The sequence below is a fragment of the Panicum virgatum genome, chromosome 8N (genome assembly GCF_016808335.1).
Source record: "Panicum virgatum strain AP13 chromosome 8N, P.virgatum_v5, whole genome shotgun sequence".
Classification (NCBI taxonomy): Eukaryota; Viridiplantae; Streptophyta; class Magnoliopsida; order Poales; family Poaceae; genus Panicum; species Panicum virgatum.
In genome coordinates, this window is record NC_053152.1 from 5,140,310 (window position 1) to 5,161,412 (window position 21,103).

Genomic DNA, 21,103 nt, shown 5'->3' on the forward strand with positions numbered 1-21,103 from the left:
TTAACGGCCCGCAATCCTGGCACACGCCGCGGCTTTCTAAGACGCAGGGCGTGCCACCTGACCTATACCTGATCAGAAAGGTGCGAACGTGCTTGCGACGATTTGCCTGCATACACAAACATGTGGAAACGTAAGTCCGAGCCGTGGTCGGCTCTTCGGGATGACTCTTGCATCGGCTTTAAAGAGCCGATCGAGTCCCGTTGTCAGATCAGATCTGTATGTATCCGGATATTGATGAATAAAGCAAATAACTGTAAAACTACTTCGATTAAATCTAGCTAATCTAATCCACGACGGTAAAAAGCTTCACTGCTAGATCGGAACATCCTACACGTAATTGGGCCTAATGAGCGTAATAAATAACTAAACCTTAACCAGAATAGAGGCCTAAGAATAAGCGAAAGCCGATTCCCGGATCAATTCCCTGTTAAGACTAAGGCAAAGCATCTAATACATCACTGGATCATCCAACCCGTTTGCAAGGCCTAATCTAACAGATATTACGCCAATTCTTAAGTATAAGAACAAACCGTAACAGATTAGATCTACTAGATAGAAAAAGAGCAGGGTGTTGTCTCCGCGCAACTAATTCTATGCAACGAGAATTAGCATAAGATTAAAACGTAATTGCGCAGAAATACATGATATTCGTAGATGATAAACAACAAAAGCATGATAGATCTACTAAAAGCCATGCTACGAAAATCAGGATAACTAGCATTACTCGCCATCAAAAATGCTTCAGTACGAGTAATACCAAGGTAAAAGCAAGAACAACGCTGCCCTGAGCGCAAGAAGCGATTAGGGCAGCATGACACTTACTTGGACGAAACCCTAGAATTAGGGGTGGCGGTGCGCCGAGAGTTATTTGCGAAACGTGATGACGTTCTCCTTTGACTAATGTCATAGGGTACATATTTATAGTCTGGAGACTTGGAAAGCAATCTAAACTAACATGTCCATATTGGACTCTATCTCTAACTCAATCTAAGGATACATAGCCCACATGGCCCAAATGCTCACGCAGGAGCCGATTCGTAAGCCTCCTTCAATTTCTTCATTAAGCTCGACTCACTCGCGGCCCATTAATTAACCTGTTAATTTATGGCGATAACACATGCCCCCCTGGTTTTGGCAATGATAATTCCAAAACCACTTTGCCGCTTCATCTTCCCATTGATGCTTCATTAAAACGCACAACAACCGCCATGGAAGACACAACGTCTCTGCAACTGGCTCCTCGTAGAATGTGAAACTGCCGATCCGTCTTCCATTTTTTACTATTTAATCTCACCCCGAATCAAATCCTTTCACCAGAAACTCATCTTCTTCCCGAAGCCAAACAGCGCAGAAAACCCCAAACCTTCAGTAGCCATGGCGATCTCTTCCTCATCCGGCTCCAACTTCATCGACTATCCTTCTTCCCCTCTTCCTTCTTCTTCAAGCTCCTCCGCCTCCTCCCTCAACCCTATTTCCGAGAGCCGGGAGCCGATGCCGGAGTACGACCCGACAGCGGCGTACGAGGCGCTCGCTCCTCTGCACTGGGATGCAGAGGAGTTCGACTTCGGGATCGTCTCCGAAGATGACGAGCCAAAAACTGATGGCGAAGACCTCCGACTCCTGTTCCAGGAGGAACTGGAGAGCGGCAGCGACGAGGACTTCTCCTGGGATGGAGCCGATTCCTCCTCGGAAGAGGAGATCGGCTCCTCCTCCAGTGGCGACGACCCGACGGATTGGAAAAAATTCCTGTTCCTCGGGTCCTCCGAAGAGGACAGTGAAGAAGAACACAGCGGCGGCAGCGGTCGGAGCAGCGACGCCGAGACCGGTGGCGGCAGCAGCGCCGCCACCGCTGACGACGACAGCGACGGTGGAGACGCACCGGCACGAAGCCCCAAGCGTCGTAGGTACTAGGTACCTACGAGCGGTAGATGTAGGTAGCACTGTAGGAACAGTATTGTAAAGCCGAAGGATTCATCCTTTGTCAAATCGGCTCTTTTGCTTGTAAAAATCCAACTTTTAAATGAAATCCTTTATCTTTCAACTCACTTACTCGGATTTCTCCCCAAAAAAGCCAATGGCATCGCATCAGCCTTTACTAATACCCAAGAGCCGACAAAATTCAAAATTGGAAGCAACCCGCATAAGAACAGAACACCGCTTCCACTCTGAATCCAACTCAAAATAGACACTCCAAATCCGAGCGTAATTCGAGAATCCCGCTCCATAAGTTCGAGCAAAGACTCGCAAAGCATCCAGAATTCGAACCAGAGCCCGCAAAACGACCAAACCCTAAGTCAGCAGATCTGAACCATGGCGGACTCTGCAGCTCAAACAGCGAATTCTTCAATCGACGATGCGGCAATCTGTGGCCTGAAGGTAATATTCAGCCTGCCCTTTTAACTTTCCTCAGCTATTAAGCCTCCAACAAATTAAACTCTGAAATATGACACCATATGTAAATTTCTGAATTTCTGAACTCCAGGTGTCAGACATCCTTCTGCCGCATCCTTCCAATCCCAAATCCTTTTGTCTCGGCCCACGAACTTATGAAAATCCCATAGATTTAATTTCCTGTGAAGCGAATAGAATCCCTTTCGTGAGTCAAAACATCAATTTAAATACCTGGGCCGACTGCTTAAGAGCCTGGCCTAATCCACCTGAAAGCTGGATTACATGGTATAGCAGAGTAGCAAAAACCTATATGCCCTTGTGGCAAGAACTGAACATAGCTGATGCACTCAGTCTATCATTACCTCCCCTGGATAAAGATGAAAATCTTCTGAAGACCATCGGCTATTTCTGGTCCGATGCTCTGAACTGTTTCCTCTTTGGCCATGGACCCATAACCCCTACTCTGCTGGATGTTACCATGATCACTGGCCTTGACATTGGATCCCCTGACCCTGCAGCTCACAGAATGATAGAAGTCCCCTTCAAACTTTCATCTAAAATAGACTGCACAAACTAGAGCACTTACATGAACCAGCACATGAAAATGAAAGGTCCAGTAACTAAAAAGGAACACACAGCCTTTCTAAATCTTTGGTTAGAACATTTCATTTTCTGTGGTCCTTCCTTAGCCCCAACCAAGAATTATCTTCCTTTGGCCTACCATCTGGCCCATGGCAACCGCACCAGCCTAGGCAAGCTTTTCCTGGAGAAACATACAGATGTCTCCACTTAATGACAACTAGCTTGCTCAGCCAAAGGAAAATCAGAACTGGAGGCCCTTGGTGGTTCATTCAGTTATGGGCACAACTCTACTTCCAGCATTAAATTCCAAACTTTCAAAGCTTAGCCAAGAATTCCTTCCCTGACAAGAATGGCAAACCAATTAGATGCACCAGCTATGGTCAAGCCCTATTCAGCCTCCCTGGTAGTAAACTGAACTCAACAGATGCCGCAAAAATGGTTTTGAGTTTTCTACAAAGGCCTAGAGAATCCCCTCTTCTTTCCATTCACTGAATCTGAAGCCTTTGAAAATCCATCTACCTTCAGGCTGAATAGCTTTGCCGATGACAACAGCACTCGACATCTATATTCTCTAATGATCCGACCTGGCTTGCTTCCTGTCGGCATAAGCACTTCCAACAAAATCATCAAACCAGGTTATGAAACCTATCAACCAGTCATAGCAGCTCGGCAATTCGGCCTAGGACAAGTCCCTCCCCACTTCCATATTCACCACTTGGTGGAGAGTAGAGCCGATCTACCTGATGGTCTTACCAGTTCAAGATGCTACAGCATATTTGACAACCTCCACATCCCAATACCAGCCGATCTATCCTTTACACCCTCGTCAATCGACTTTTAACACTTGGTGGGAAATGTGGAAAACTCATGTCTTCAGAAGAGCTTTAGGCCCTCTACTGCAGCAAATTGATCCTAAATATGCAATCCCTGAGGAAGAGGTACTGAATCCATGCTCTTATTCTTTCTAAGCCCTCTCCCATTTTTCGTGGCTAACCCTGCTCACCTTGCTTGCAGCAACAAGATGGTCCAGAACCCATGACAAATAACGGGGAGCCATTCCACTTTCTTCCATCCGCCCCTGATGTTCTCTTTTACAAGGGATCACCGCCAATGAAGAAAGTGATAATGACTGTCCAGCCAGACTCACCCCAGTCGACCTCTAAGCGGAGACAATTCTCTAGAGGTGCTGCCCCCCGAGTCCCAACTAAGAAAAGGAAGATCTTCACAAGACGGGTCATCAAGAAGACAGCACAACCTTCCCCAAGTCCATTAAACTCCAACACCAACTAGGTAATTCATCTCTCTGAAATTTCCTGAATGTTTTTTTATATATGCACATATACTCTGGTTGATTGTAATCCTTTCTCCAGGACGTAGCTGAAGACATCCTTAGCACCGGAAGCCCATCACAACAGGGAACCGCCGTTCATGAAGTCAATACTGGAACAACTGAAATCCCTGAATAGCAAGAATCAACCATCGTCCAAGCAGAAATCCGCAGCGAAGAGACTGCAACAGATGACGTGACGATGGAAGCCCAACCCGCAACTCCCGATGCTCCAATAGAGGCGTGTGACGAACAAGCTGATATAGCAGATGCTACAGTCGCTGCCCCAATTGAGCCGATCACACTCAGATCGACCATTGCTTCTTCCTCACAACAGGTAACATCGCATGAGCCGATTCTAAATCAGCCGATAACTCCATCGATATACCTTGCTCCCAAAACTAACTCTGATATCTCCACAGGGCTTCAATATTTCAGATTTGCTCTCCTTTGACCCGGCTTCAATGGGTCTGATCGCCCCTGAAGCGAAGATACCACCACTACAGCAACCGATTGACCTCGCGGATCAGCTTCAACACATCAAAAATCTGCTATCTGCTCCAATCAGCACCCTGGTCGATGACTCCAGCAAGATACAGAAAGTCCTCAAGCAGATAGAATCCCAACTCCCAGAGTCACTTCGGGTCAAGCTCTGGCTAGCCGGCCATCTTCCCTTCTTTCGGGCAGAGGTGAAAGCAGCACAACAGAGGATAGAACTAAGGCACTCTCAAATTCCTCTGAAAGCCGACATCGCTGAAAGGTGCAACATGCTAAACCAGAAGAAGGCAACTCTGGATGCCAAAGCCGATATCTCAGCGAGTACAAGGCGACTCAGCCTCCTGAAGAAAGAACTGGCAGAACTCGAAGACAAAGTCCGCACTACACAGAGACTGATCCAAGAGGAGAAAGCCTCGATTGCAAACTCCAAGCAAGAAGCTCAAGAAATAACCGAGCAAATACGGGTAGAGTTTGCAGAAATCAACACCTTGAGTCAACAGATAGTAACAGGCGATGACAAAGACGATGAAGCAGTCATAGCAAGAGCCGATGCCATACGCGCAGAAGCCATCCATGCCATAGAAGGATTCCTGAACTAGTAGAATAATTCAGAAAACATTTAATGTTGCCTGTTAAACTGAAACTCGTATCTAGTAAAAACATCTTAAGTCGATGGTTGCACATCGGATGCCTTGCTTCTCATATAATTTCTCTTGCTGGCCAACTCAACGTGTTGGCCTCTCTCACTTTTGCTTTTTTTTACTGGCCAACTCAACGTGTTGTCCTTTCTCATTTTTTTTACTGGCCAACTCAATGTGTTGGCCTTTTATAATACAGCCAGATGGATCTCATCGGCTCTTGTTAGTCGCCTTCCCACATGCTCGGAAAATACTTCTTGAGGTGTTGGCCATTGACGGCTACAGGAAACTTGACACCATCTAATTCTTCAAGCATGTATGCATTTCCAGGCAGGACCTGATCAACCTTGTACGGTCCATGCCAAGTAGGAGACCACTTACCATACTTCCTGTCTTCAGTTCCCAATGGTAGCACTGCCTCCCAAACTAGGTCTCCATCCTGGAATTCTTTCGGCTTGACCTTTTTGTTGTATGCACGAGCAACTTTAGCCTTGTTTTCTTTGATCTTCTCAAGTGACCAAAGTTTTAGCTCTGTAAGATCCTCCACATTATCACTCATCAAGGTTGCATACTCTTCAGCCGATAGATCATTCTGAAACTAACACACCTTGATCCGGCCGTGATCTCCCATGGCAACACGGCGTCTTGACCGTAAACCAGATGGTACGGCGACATCTTGATGGATCCGTGACACGAAATACGATATGCCCACAAAGCCTCTGACAACACCTCATGCTAGCGCCTAGGATATTCATCGATCTTCCTTTTGATCAGCTTGATAAGGCTCTGGTTGGATGCTTCAGCCTGTCCATTAGCCTGGGCATAATATAGGGATGATCTGATCAGCTTAAACACCGTGTCATCGGCAAACTTTCTAAATTCTTCCGATATAAAGACCGATCCTCCATCGGTCGTAATGGTCTGAGGAATCCCAAACCTATGAATGATGTGCTCCTTAACGAAACTGATCACATCTTTCGATGCCACCGACCTCATGGGTACTGCCTCCACCCATTTTGTGAAATAATCCGTGACAGCTAACACCCATTGGTGACCTTTGCTATATGGCGGATTAATCTAGCCAATCATATCCATGGCCCAACCCCTGAACGGCCATGACTTAATGATAGGATTCATTACTGATGCTGGCACCATCTGAATCTTGCCGAATCTCTGACATGCCTGACATCCCTTGTAATATTTAAAACAATTCTCAAGCATGGTAGGCCAGTAATATCCCGATCGTCTAATCAGCCATTTCATCTTATGAGCCGATTGATGAGTACCGCAGGCTCCTTCATGAACCTCGTGCAAGAGCCGATTTGACTCCGAAGGCCCCAAACATTTAAGCAGCAGTCCTTCCAAAGTCCTGTAGAACATGTTGTCCCCTATCAGAACATACTTCATATCTTTGAGTCTTATCCTTCTGGGTGCCCCCGGAGCCGAATCCTTCAAATAATTGAAGATATCGGCTCTCTAGTCTCTAGGTTCTAGAAACTGAACCTCTACATCGACCCCATCGGCTGTTACCTTGTATCCGGAAGCCATCTGTGCCAAGTCATTGGCCTCATGGTTCAAAGTTCTTCGTATCCAGTGGAAATTAATGTACCTGAATTCTGACATCAACTCACGGCACTGCATCCATATCGGAAAAAGAGTCTCGCTCTCACATTTATATTCTTCCGTGAGCTGAGAAATCACCAGTTTCAAATCCCCAAATATTTCCACTGCTTCTGCACCAGCTTCCAAGAGTAATTTCATCCCCTTGCGAACGGCCTCATACTCTACTAAATTATTGGTGCATGGAGTAGCCATCCTGATGGAAAAAGAATAAGTCGCCCCATGAGGCGATACCAAAAGAATTCCTATGCCGCACCCATCATCACAAGCCGATCCATCGAAAAACATGGCCCAGGCACGTACAAAAAGTGCAGACACGTCAGTGTTGACCCTGTTTGCAATGAGATCCGCCAGTGCCTGTCCCTTGACTGCCTTTGCAGGTTGATATCGGATATCGAATTCTAACAATGCAAACATCCATTTCCCTAGTCGGCCTTTTAGAATAGGAGCCGACAGCATATGCTTGATGACATCCGATTTACATATGACGATCGTCTCCGCCGAGAGCAAAATATGTCGAAGCTTTGTACATGTAAAGAATAAACAAAGGCAAAGCTTTTCAATTTCAGGATACCTAGTCTCGGCGTCCAACATGCGCCTGCTGAGGTAGAAGACAACTCTCTCCTGGTCGTCATGTTTCCGAATCAGAACCGAGGCGATGGAAGTGTCACCCATGGACAAGTACACGTAGAAAGGCATGTCCTGTCGAGGCGGAACCAATACTGGAGGCTTCGACAAATATTCTTTGATTTCATCAAAAGCTCGCTGCTATTCTGTCCCCCAGTGAAACTCATCCTCGGACTTGATCTTCACCAAACCCATGAACGGCTCGATACGCCCAGACAGATTTGAGATAAATTGTCTGACAAAGTTGATTTTGCCGATGAGCTTCTGTAATTCCTTCTTCGTAGTAGGCGGCTTCATTGCCTTTACCGCCTCCTGACTCTTCAAGCCGATCTCGATTCCCCGCTCATGTACCAAGAATCCTAAGAACTGACCAGCTGATACGCCAAAGGCACATTTCTTCGGGTTCATTTTGAGCCCAAACTTCCGAGTCCGCTCCTAAACCTTACGCAAATCTTCCAGATGCCCCCCAGCCGATGTGGACTTGACCACGACATCATCAATGTAGATCTCTACCACCTTGCCGATGAGATCATGAAAAATATAATTCATGGCGCGTTGATACGTTGCACTGGCATTTTTCAATCCAAAGGTCATAACCAAGTACTCGAACAAGCCGACCGTGCCTGGTACCCTGAACGCGGTCTTGCTTATATCCTCTAGGGCCATGAAGATTTGGTTGTAGCCGGCATTACCATCCATAAAGCTCAGTATTTTGTGACCGGCAACAACGTTGATCAATGTTTCCGCAACGGGCATCGGATATTCGTCCTTTGGCGTCGCTCTGTTGAGGTCTCTGAAATCCACGCAGACTCTCCATCGGCCATCCTTCTTCTATACAGGGACCACACTGGAGATCCATTCTGCATATCTACATGGCCTGATGAACCCTGCGTCCAACATCTTTTGCACCTCTTTCTTGATCTCCTCCAGGACTTCAGCCTTCATCTGCCTTGCTCGCTGTTGAAACGGCCGAAATCCTTTCTTAAGCGGGAGCCGATGTTCGACGATGCTTCTATCCAGATCAGGCATTTCAGTATAATCCCATGCGAAACAATCCCGGTATTCCCTCAAGAGTGCTATCATCGGCTCACGCAGGCTCGGGTCTAGCTTCTTGCTGATAAATGTTGTCGCGGCTTATCCCCGGGACCGATATCAACTTCCTCCAAATCGTCAGCTGATGTAAACCCGTACCCCAACTTGCCATCGCCTGTAAAATCGACTGTGGACGCAGGCGACTCGTCATCTTATGCCACGTCGACAGCAAACATGGGGAGATTACAAAAAGAAAATTTTCGGCAGACCGCACGGGCCGGCCGTCTCTATATTACCCCTCGAAACCGAATGCTCATTAACTAACCAACTGCCAGAGCAGGCTAACGTCTGTCCACAATGTAACGGTTTTGACTCTAAACAAGAATTATCTATTTTTTGGAGCCGGTCGCTGGGACTGGCCTCTCTAACCTGCTAGGCTCCGTAGCGTGCCAAGATGTATTTATTCCGTGAGGCCAGTGGATAAGACCAGCCTCAATCCGTTTTTTGTCGCTTCGATCCGATCACAGTCTTCCAGCGCGATCCCTGAGATCGGCTCTTGCCCTTCTTCATCCCAGGCGTTCATGTTTGCGAGCGAAACCTCGCTGGAGTCATCTACACAGACCACCTCCACTTCATCGCCATCCCATTGTTCCAAACACTGGTGCATCATGGAAGGAACACAACAATTGGCGTGAATCCAATCTCTCCCAAGCAGCACCGTGTACGTACTCTTACTATTGACGATGAAGAATGATGTTGGGACGGTCTTGCGGCTAACTGTCAACTCCACATTGAGGACGCCCTGTGCCTCCGATTGCTGGCCGTTGAAATCATTGAGCATCACGTTGGTCTTGATAAGATCAGCAGCAGAACGACCCAATCGGCACAGCACTGAATACGGCATTAGATTGACCGCGGCGCCAGTGCCGACCAACATCCTGTTCACAGGCTTGCCGTCGATGAGGCCCTTGAGATATAATCCCTTCAGGTGCTTGTAGCTCTTCTCCTTGGGATTCTCGAAGATGATCGGCTGTGGGCCAAGATCCAGCTGCGCAACGGCCAATTCCTCCGGTTGGGGCGCCCGAAACTCCGACGGGAGCACGAACATCATGTTCACATCAGCTGATGGCTTGTCATCGGCTCTTGGCTGCTTGGGGCGCCACTCCCTCCTTGGAGGGCGCCTTTCCACCCTTCGCGGGTGCCTGACTTGCTCCGCGAGATCTGGACGCGCTCTCCTCAGCACGTCGAGGTACCTTGCTTCTGCCTCCTCGAGATTACGTAAGCGCTGCACTCTGCGCTTCTGTGAGCGACTGAGCCCGTCAGGGCACCATCGGGGACGATGATACTTATCTTCCTCCTCTAGCTCAAGATCATCCCTGGATGGACGCTTAACATGGTCGTCGTGACATGCTCTGGGCCCCAAGCGCTAGAACACCGACGTCTCGCCTGGCTGGCATCCCCGAGGCCTGCACTCCAAACAATCATCGATAGTAGGCAATCGGCTCATGCCGGAATTCCAACAGTACCTGAAGAACGGGTAATGCCAGTGGTCGCGTATAGCCCGGCGCCTCCCCAGCGTCCTCCCTGTGTGGTGCTCATACTCCTCCTCTTCCGATTCATATCGGCGGTGCAACTTGTACTGATACTGGTATTTTTCCAGGAGCCGATTGGAAGCTGGGAGTTGGTTGCGGATGTGACGCACTTGTTCCTCATTAACATGTCGCTGCTCTGGATCGTCTTCATCCTGGGGCCGTTTGCCAGAAGCGGCCTCTTTCCTCTGCTCGTCACGGCGGCGCATAGGTCCCGCCATGTTAATCTGGAACGCCAAGTTCTAGCCCTCAGGTCTAGAATCCGACAGCTCCACCACGTTAGCTTGTGGGAATGGTTGACTGTCCACCTTCATCGTGTGTTGGGGCAGAATTAATCGGCCTTGCTCGATAGCCGATTGGATCTGCCGACGCAGCTCCTTGCAGTCATTTGTGGCATGGGTGAACGAGTGGTGCCACTTGTAGTACAGCCTCCCCTGCAGCTCTTGTGCCGATGGCAGCTTGTGATTCTCTGGGAGTTTCAACTGCTTTTCTTTCAGCAGTAGATCGAATATCTGCTCTGCCTTGGCCACCTCAAAGTCAAAGCCCTTCACAAGCCCCTTCTGTTTGACCCACTTGCACGGGACAGGGTTTGCCCCCCGGGTCCACTTTGCCACAGCCACATCTTGTTCCCCGCCTGAATCATCGGAATCATCTGCTTGGGCCATATTTACAAGGCGCTTGAATTTTTCCTGGTACAGCTCCGGGTGATAGTGTTCATATGCCGTGAGCTTCTGCACCATGTGCACCAGAAAAGTGAATTCCAACTGAAAAGCAAGATCCTTGATCGGCTTAGCGAGCCCCAAAACTGCTAGATCGACTGCCTCTTTCTCTGTAATGCGCGATGAGTAGCATCGATTCTTAACTTCTCTGAAGCGCTGCACGTACTCCGACACACTTTCCCCTCGCTTCTGCTTGACTTGTGCGAGGTCAGCAATCCCTGCTTCAGCAGCCTCTGAATGATATTGGGTGTGGAACTGGTCTTCCAGCTGCCTCCAAGTCCGGATCGAATCTGGGGGCAATGACGTATACCATCCAAAGGCTGAACCCGTGAGAGACTGGGAGAAGAAACGGACCCTTAGAGGATCCGACACTGAGATCATCCCGAGCTGCATTAAGTATCGGCTCACATGCTCGATAGAGCTGGGCACTTCTGACCCGCTGAACTTGGTGAACTCCGGGAGCCGATACTTGGGTGGCAACGGTATCAAGTCGTAATCACTTGGATACGGCTTAGAATAGCCGATCGCCTTTCTCTTGGGCAGGATGCCGAATTGGTCCCTTAATATTGCACTGACCTGCTCCACACTAAGAACTCCTGGGGCCGAGGGCTCAGCACTCGGCCCGGTAGCGTACGTCGCTAGCCATGCCTGTTTCTCTGCATCTGCCCCTGAAGCTCCTGTACCCACCAGATGTCCCGCGCGCGTTGGACCGGTGCTGTCAGGTATGTACACGCATGTGTAGCCGTGCGGGATCTCCTTAGGCGGCTCGTTCAGGAACTGGCCCTCGCCAGGATCACCGCCGATCTTGTAGACGACGTAGATCGGCGAAGTCTGCGGGCCTGGATTTGCCAGTGAGTACGATATTGGCGGCCTAGACTGAAGTGAGGCCTCTCCCCTGTGACTCCCCAGGATTGGTCCTGATGGGGAGTACTGGTTCTTGATCACCTCCTGGACGACACGATGTGCCACACGCTCGAGCTCATTCACCAGGCTTTCTGAGTGCCGATGAAGCGTGTGAGCCACCATGTAGTTCATCTTCTAGCGTAGGGCTCTGGTGCGCTCCTCTGATGGTACGGACAGGTCAACATTGTCGAGAGCGCCTTCGGGTGAGAACCCCTTCCACCTGATGCCGTGGTTGCGGGTCCTCTCGAAAGAGCCGATGAGATCGGCTTCGAACTGAACTTTGACCTTATCGTATTTCTGCTTGTGTTCTGGAGTCAGCTCTTCATACGTGACAGGTTTGGTGACCGGCAGAACCGGTGCTTGGTCCTGAGGTCCTGTCATCTCTGCAGTGGGCGTTGTTGCTGATGAGTGTCCCACCGGGCGTACCAGAATGTGTTGTCGGTCAAAACCCACCGGCGAGTAGCGACAGGCAACACGAAGAGCCGGGAGGTCGCCAGGGCGCTGGCAGGCATTGCTCCCTCGTCAATGGCCCGCAATCCTGGCACACGCCGCGGCTTTCTAAGACGCAGGGCGTGCCACCTGACCTATACCTGATCAGGAAGGTGCGAACGAGCTTGCGACGATTTGCCTGCATACATAAACATGTGGAAACATAAGTCCGAGCCGTGGTCGGCTCCCCGGGACGACTCTTGCATCGGCTTTAAAGAGCCGATCGAGTCCCGGTGTCAGATCAGATCTGTATGTATCCGGATATTGATGAATAAAGCAAATAATTGTAAAACTGCTTCGATTAAATCTAGCTAATCTAATCCACGACGGTAAAAAAACTTCACTGCTAGATCGGAACATCCTACACGTAATTGGGCCTAATGAGCGTAATAAATAACTAAACCTTAACCAGAATAGAGGCCTAAGAATAAGCGAAAGCCGATTCCCGGATCAATTCCCTATTAAGACTAAGGCAAAACATCTAATACATCACCGGATCATCCAACTCGTTTGCAAGGCCTAACCTAACAGATATTACGTCAATTCCCTAGTATATCATGCTTGCTCTGCATATTTATGCAAACCTAATTGGTAGTTGTTATATTAAACTTGAGCTAAAATATTGAAAGTAAGGATCGCCGTTAGTAGCTTTCCAGCAAAATTAACTCCAGAGCCAAAAACCTTGCATGGTAGGAGTTGACTATGTATATGCTACTAGTCGGGTAAGTCTTGTTGAGTGTTAGTTGCTCAGAGTTTATTATTTTAGGTATAACTATTACTGGTAGGAGCTAACCAGGATTCACATCGATGGGTTCGATGTGATGTGCTCACATTTTCGTAGTTATCATTTTGTTTTATTTATTCTCTATTGAAAGATTTTCTTAGGTTAGATTCTTTTCCGCTGCTATTACTTCTTAGATTGCTTCTATTTTGCAAGCTCTTTTGTAAAATACTTTAATATCATTCCCTATTTTGTAAAATTGTTTCATGCTCATACTATCTGCGTTCGTCATCGTGCGAGGCTTCTGGTGTACGTTTCGATCAATATTATCCGTGGTTTATCGTGATTTATCCGACAGACTGCCAGAATACATGGTTTTAAATACGTGGTGACTTCATTAACTATTAAGATGATAGTTGGTGTACTTAAATCAGTTTAATTTTGATTTTGATGGTTCTACCACACCTGAGCGGTGCTTATTGCTCACGCGGGTGAGCACAGGGTCGCGGTGGCGGCGCTGACGCCGTGACGCGCATCGATAGCGGCAGCGTGCAAGGCAAGCAGAACCGCGCGGCTGCGACCGAGGGTGGTTGCAGCGTCGAGCCGTGTGCGAGGATGTCCGGCACCAGCGAATCAGCACCGCGGGCGGACTCGCCAGAGGGGGTGGAGGCGAATGTGGAGCCACAAAGCGGAACTGTGGAAGGTCAAACGCGGAAGATGCTGCCGCCGGCCAGCGGGGTTTGCCGGCAGCGGCGCGGCTCCGCCGAAGGTGATGTCACCAGCGCTAAATATTTGCATATTGCCCCGCTAAATATTTACAAATAGACCCTAAAAATTTGCATCTCGGCCCTTGCACTTCATCCCCCACCTTCGGAAAGGGAGGACGGGGTGAGCGGTGGGCTGATTCCCACCGCCCAGGGGGATGGCAGCCTCCCCCGGAAAGGACTTACGGGTCACAAACAGGTGGCCGCCGTGCCGAACGGGTCATCAACTGTGGGCTGTAGCTCACAAGGTGCAATGCACTTCTTGGTGGACGCATGACTTGACTTGGGTACACACAAGCTTTAGTGGCTTGACCTCAGGTCAACCCGGGTGGCCATCTCCTCCTCCAGTCCTCTTCCTTGTCTTCTTTATAAAGATCAAAGAGATGCATCGTTGATGGCATGCAAATGACAGAGCGACCTCCGATCCTCCTATTTTTGATCGACTGAATCTGGTGAAACAAAAACCAGTACAATTTTGAGTAAGGGTGTGCGTGTGGGCGCCGCCGATCCATCGGTGTTCGTTGCTACAGACGGACCTCGGCGATCTGATCTCTGCCATCATCGGACGACTTCGTCAATCAAGCGCATACCACCGAGAGGTAAGCACGAAAGCATCATCCCTCTCTTGTTCAAAAGCCCTCATTCATGTGGCGATCGATCGTATTCTGCTCACAAGTACTAAACTAAATAACTAATAACTACTTTTCTTTCCATTTGTATGGAAGTCAAACTAATAACTTTTCTTTCCATTTTCGTAGTTTTTATTTGAATTTGGCCCTAACAGAACGCATCCTGAAATGATAAGAAATAGGGTTGAATATGGCGCGCGCACGCAAGTAGACATAATTTCAGAACATGAATCATAAATAAAGTTAATTAAATAGAAGACAGATGAAAAGGTATATTGGGCTGCCATATGCAGGCCCTTATTAAGATAATGTATAAGTACTCACATGTTGCTATGAATTATGCATGATACAATAACAAGTATTTTTATTTGCGGGTAGATACAATAACAATTATACGTGTGAACATAAATGGATACGAGTAGTATATCTTTTCTTGCCTGTATATGCATATTAATCGATCGACTGTTACCTGAAATTTCCATTTTTTTTCTATGCACGTAATCATGGTAGGAAAAAAACATGAAGCTTACTGCAATGGGGCAGTTTTCCTTTGTGCTCCTGGCGTGCTGCATGCAAGCTGTCATCTGCTCCTCCATTGGAAACTACACAGACATGTTCTCTCTACTAGACTTTAAGAAGCAAATAAGTCTTGACCCACAACAAGCTCTGATGTCCTGGAATGGCAGCACCCATTTCTGCACTTGGAAAGGTGTCAGGTGTTCGGTCAAGAAACCAAGTCGTGTCACTTCTCTTAATCTTACAAAACAAGGTCTAGTAGGGCAAATCTCTTCTTCACTTGGAAACCTAACATTCCTGAAAGTCCTAGACCTGTCGGCTAACTCATTCCTAGGAGAGATCCCTGTGTCCCTTGGTCACCTGCATCACCTTCAAATCCTCCATCTGGAAAATAACACGCTACAGGGAAAAATACCTGCCCTTGCAAACTGCTCAAAGCTCACGTGGCTATCCATGGGACGAAACCAATTAACTGGAGAGATTCATGAAGATTTTCCTAGTCGCCTTGAAACTCTTCTACTTAGCGTAAATAACCTGACTGGAACCGTCCCTGCTTCTCTTGGTAATATCTCAACGCTAAAGGAGTTTAGTTGTGCAAGGAATAACATCGAGGGGAGCATCCCAGACGAGGTTGCAAATTTGCTAGGGTTGCAACTCCTTTACGTGGGTCTCAATAAAATGTCAGGTCGGTTTCCACAGCCCGTCCTGAATCTTTCTAATCTAGTTTTCCTTAGCATTTCTTTGAACAATTTTTCAGGAGTTATACCATCCAGTGTTGGCACCTCTCTGCCCAATCTTCAGCTGTTTAAGATAGGCGGCAACTTGTTTCATGGGCATGTGCCATCTTCACTAACAAATGCTTCCCAGCTGAACGATATTGATATGACAATGAATAAGTTCACTGGGGTGGTGCCTAGCTCCATCGGCAGACTTTCTGGACTGACTTGGCTAAACCTTGAGAACAATGAACTCCAAGCAAGTAACAAGCAAGACTGGAAATTTGTGGACAGCTTAGCCAACTGCACTGAGCTAAGAGTATTTTCACTAGCAGGTAATCGTTTAGCAGGCCAAGTGCCGAATTCTGTAGGTAACCTTTCCAGTCAGCTCCAATATCTACACATGGGAGGAAACCAACTGTCTGGGGACTTACCTTCTGGAATAGCAAACCTTCGCAACCTAATCTCTTTTTCACTGCCTGGGAATAATTTTACGAGTTTGCTTCCAGAGTGGCTTGGGACTCTCAACAGTCTGCAAAGGGTAGTGTTAGACGGCAATTTCTTTTCAGGGCTCATTCCATCATCCTTTTCAAATCTATCTCAACTGGCAGAGCTCTATCTAGATTGGAATCAATTAAATGGATATATACCGCCAGACCTGGGGAAGCTCCAAATGCTTGAGGCACTGAACATTTCTTACAACAATCTTCGTGGCAGTATACCAAAAGAAATCTTCGCAATTCCAACAATAGTAAAAATTAGCTTATCCTTCAACAACCTACATGGCGCACTACATGCCAATATTGGGAATGCTAAACAGCTAACAAATTTAGAAATTGCATCAAATAATCTGTCTGAGGAACTTCCTAGCTCTTTGTGTAATTGTGAAAGTTTGGAAGATATCGAGCTGGGCAATAATTTTTTCAGCGGAAGCATCCCAACTTCGTTTGGCAACATAAGTAGCCTAAAAACGCTCAACTTGTCTCATAACAACTTAAGTGGGTCAATACCTCCATCACTTGGAAACCTGCAAGCTCTTGAGCAACTAGATTTGTCATTCAACAATCTTAAAGGTGAGGTCCCAACAGAAGGGATATTCAAGAATAATGCAACATCAGTGCTGATTGATGGCAATCAGGGGCTTTGTGGCGGGCCACTGGGGTTACACCTACCTGCATGTCCTATCATGCAATCGAATTCAGCAAAGCACAAGTTATCAATTTTACTGAAAGTGGTCATCCCATTAGTCATAGTGCTGTTACTTGTGGTGATCATTTCTGTTTTGTCATTTCGGAGGCGAAAACAGAAAACAAAAGATATTTCTCTACCCTCTTTTGGGAGAGAGTTCCCCAAAATTTCTCATAGTGATCTTGCCAGAGCAACAGAGGGCTTCGCAACCTCCAATCTAATTGGCCAGGGAAGGTACGGCTCTGTTTATCGAGGACAATTGTTTCATGATGGAAAGCTGGTGGCTATCAAAGTTTTCAGTCTAGACACAAGAGGAGCACAAAAAAGTTTCATCGCAGAATGTAATGCTTTGAGAAATGTGCGACATCGCAATCTAGTTCATATCCTAACTGCATGCTCAAGCATTGATCCTAATGGAAATGATTTCAAAGCCTTAGTGTATGAGTTCATGCCACGAGGAGACCTGCATAACTTACTGTACTCAACTCGAGACAGAGAACTTTCTTCATATTTTATTCCACTAGTTCAAAGGTTAAGCATAATGGTGGATGTATCAGAAGCTTTGTCATATCTACACCATCACCACCAAGGAACCATTGTACATTGTGATCTGAAACCTAGCAACATTCTTCTAGATGATGATATGGTAGCACATGTTGGAGACTTTGGGTTAGCAAGGTTCAAATTTGATACAACATCACCATCTCTTGTTGACTCAACTTCCACTTCTTCACTAGCAATCAAGGGAACCATTGGATACATTGCTCCAGGTACTTTCCCTGTTCACTTTGGGTTTACAAACTAAATGCTACAAATTTCTATGTTTACTAAAACTAAATTAACTTCCTACATGCGATCTATAGAATATGCTGCGGGTAGTCAGGTTTCCACTGCGGCGGATGTATACAGCTTCGGAGTTGTTCTCCTTGAGATATTCATCCGAAGGAGCCCGACAGATGACATGTTCAAGGATGGGATGACTATTGCAAAGTTAACAGAGATCAACTTCCCTGATAATGTGTTACAGATTGCTGACCCACAGCTGCTTCAGGAGCTAGAGCAGAGAGAGGACATTACAATGACCTTCAGGGATAGTGGGGCACAAATTCTGCGGTCAGTGCTGAACATTGGACTCTGCTGCACCAAGACATCACCAAACGAGCGCATCAGCATGCAGGAGGTGGCCGCCAAGCTGCACGGGATCAGGGATGCATATCTTAGAGGAAACTGAAGGACCAGCTCAGTAATTTATATGTTCTGAAATCTGAATGAATAACTTGCAGAATAATTTTTCATGTGTTGTGTTTTTCTTGTTCAGTTGGTGTTCTTGAAAATCTGTATTATTATGCTTCACAAATTGTGCTACTTGAGCAGCACAGGCTCGCAATAGCTCTCTTCATATAACTGTCAGTAGTGTCAACTGATAAAAGCAAAGAATCCAGCAAGTGTGTGCTTGCACCAAAGAAAAGAATCTATAACCACTTTATTAATTCATATGACATTCAAATCAGATAGACATCAGGATTCATAACTGAAAGAGCCGTTCTATTACTGCTAGTGCATTGAACCAAGAACCCATAAAACCAGTCTCCATGTGCCCCATATTTTTTTTTTTTGCATTTTAGCTCTTTTATTGAAAAAAATCACGTTTGGACCTCTGGAGAATGAATTCCCTCATGGCGCTGAAGTAACATGTCTCGGCGTCATGGCCATGGCGCTGAGGTAACATGTCTCGGCGCCATGGGCCATGGCGGCGAGCTCCCAGTCCCCAAGCTGACCTAGCGCTGATGTCGCACGACACTCAGCGCCATAGGCCACGACGCCGAGCATGGCGCCAACTTGAGGGGCAACGGCGGCATGTTGGGCGGCGGCCATGGGGAGGGCGGCAAGGTGGAGAGCAGCGACTCTAGCGGTGCGAGTGGCGCTGGCGCGGGTGCCGGGGATCTACGTGAAGAGGCGAACCCAACCGTGGGTGTTGTGTATGATCGGCCATGGCCAGTGGCGAGCTGCAGCTCTGGCCGGCGGTGAGGCTCAGGAATGAGCATGAAAACAATGCGAACGTGGAAGAACGAGGGGAGCACGAGCATCACCCCATGTACAATCGATTTGAGCTTTTGGTCAGTGGAAACGGTGGCAGGAGGTGCATGTTCGACGACGATGTGGATCTCAGGCGAACTAGAGGCCGGCGGCTGGAAGACCTTCTATTCCCGACGAGGTGGGGGACAAGGCTGGTGTTGGAGGGGTTGGGGAGGGAGCTAGGGAGGTGAGTGAGCCTTGGGTGTGGTGGATTTGAAATCCATGGAGGGAGTCAAAGCAGATTTGGCTGACAATGGTGAACTGCTCGAGCTCTATCAATAGCGTCTAAAGGAAGAAGGGGCTGAGCGAGAGTGAGAAGGAAGAGCAGGCACTTCCTTGGGGATAAGGAAGAGAGCAGGCACATCCTCGCCTTCGCGGCGCGCGACGCCGCACACATCATGGGCGGGATCATGTTCGCCATGCCGATGGGTCGCCTCGACGGCCACGTCCCTAATGCCTCTGGGGTATCACCAACCATCCCCCAGCCTCCTTCAACCTCACCCAGCTCGTTGCGGGCTTCGCATCCAAGAACCTCACGGCTGTCGACATGGTCACGCTCTCCGACGCGCACTCCATCGTCCGTTCCCACTACTACTACTTCTTGGGCTGCCTATACCCACAACTGGACACGGCCATAGACTATGGCGCCAGAAAAGATCTTGGTGATGCCTAGAGGGGGGGTTGAATAGGCGAACCTGTAAAATCTGAAAATTCTTCGCAGCGGTTAATTATGTCGGAACTTTCGACCCTGTGTAGAAAGTTCCGATGGGTTAGAACTTCCGACACTGTGAAGGAACTTCCAACAAATAAGAATGTTCTAATACGAGTTTCAAAAATAAACTTGAAACTGAAGAATCTGGCTTAGTCAAAAGTTGAACAATGATCCTAGGAAACTCCTACAACTGATAGAAACAAGCGCAACAACACGAGAACGGTAGATTGGGACAAAACAAATTCTAGGACAACAAGAACAAGGTAAAGCAATAAGAACAAGTGACACAAGGATTTGTTCCCGAAATTCACTCCCACTAATGAAGCTACGTCTCTGTTGAGGAGCTCACAAAGAGCAAGGTTGTCCACTAACCCTTTTCCTCTCTCAATCAACCACAAAGGAGGATTGAGTCACTTACTATAAAATCCACAAAGGATTAGGGTAATACAAACTTCCCGCGGCACGCACACACGAGAGGACACTCCGCGGGCGACGCCTAACCGTCTAGAAATAAGCTTCAAGAGTAACACAAGTGAATCGACGGTTGGAGTAGCTTCAAGTGCTCTTGATATGAATTTGACTGCACTCTCACTCAAAGGCTCAAGTCTCACACATCAATCTTGCTCTCACCCAAGCCCTAGCTCAAATCAACTCAAGGATTAGCTCAAAGGAGGGATTGGGGAGTGGAGTTTGTGTTCTTGGAGATGTTCTTCATGGGAGAGTTAGCAGCAAATGAAGAAGGGGCTAAAGGGGTATATATACCCGACCCCCAAAAACTAGTTGTTGCTGTGCAGTTTATGTGCTTGTCGGAACTTCCGACCAGTTAGTATTCAGCTGGCCGAGAACCCTTTGTCGGAAGTTACAAGGTACTTCCTTATGATCTTTGTCGGAACTTCCGACACTTGGTCGGTACTTCCAACCTATACTGTTTTTGCTGGGTTAAAGGCTCAAGTGACTGATTCGTGTCTCTCATAGGTGGTTAGCTTCTCAATTAAGTACTTTGACATCTTCATGCAGTCTTTTCACATCTCTCTTAATAGTACGGTGATTCCTATACTCAAATTCAAAATAGAAAATATTTAAAGTCTTCTTTGAAGCTCAACACCACCCTTTAAGCAAATATGTTGTCTTTTCTTGCTCATTTCAATAAATTTTAAACCTGTTCATTGCTCGATAAATATTGCTCAATAAATATGTTTGGAACAGATAGAGGTATATTTGGAGCATCTTTCCGAACAAAAAATAATATACTAGCCAACAAATTAAGATACAAGGCATATATTCTGTAAATGTATATTATCCACAAACACAAAATCGCTGTGATCTTCCTAAGTGCAAGCAATCAGACATGAGATTGATGGGTTTG

General features: G+C 47.3%; 1 protein-coding gene across 2 annotated transcripts; it reads left to right on the forward strand.

Moving 5' to 3' along the window:
- Nucleotides 1-14,191: 14,191 nt before the first annotated feature.
- LOC120685525 (putative receptor-like protein kinase At3g47110) lies at nucleotides 14,192-18,348 on the forward strand. Of its 2 annotated transcripts, XM_039967508.1 has the most exons (4): nucleotides 14,192-14,499; nucleotides 15,040-15,730; nucleotides 15,803-17,719; nucleotides 17,813-18,314. In XM_039967508.1, exons 2-4 carry the CDS (start codon nucleotides 15,049-15,051, stop codon nucleotides 18,178-18,180), a joined length of 2,967 nt encoding a protein of 988 aa, XP_039823442.1. In that variant the 5' UTR covers nucleotides 14,192-14,499; nucleotides 15,040-15,048; the 3' UTR covers nucleotides 18,181-18,314. The 2 variants fall into 2 exon arrangements, with proteins under 2 accessions (XP_039823442.1, XP_039823441.1); XM_039967507.1 differs by having other exon boundaries at nucleotides 15,040-17,719; nucleotides 17,813-18,348.
- Nucleotides 18,349-21,103: the final 2,755 nt, after the last annotated feature.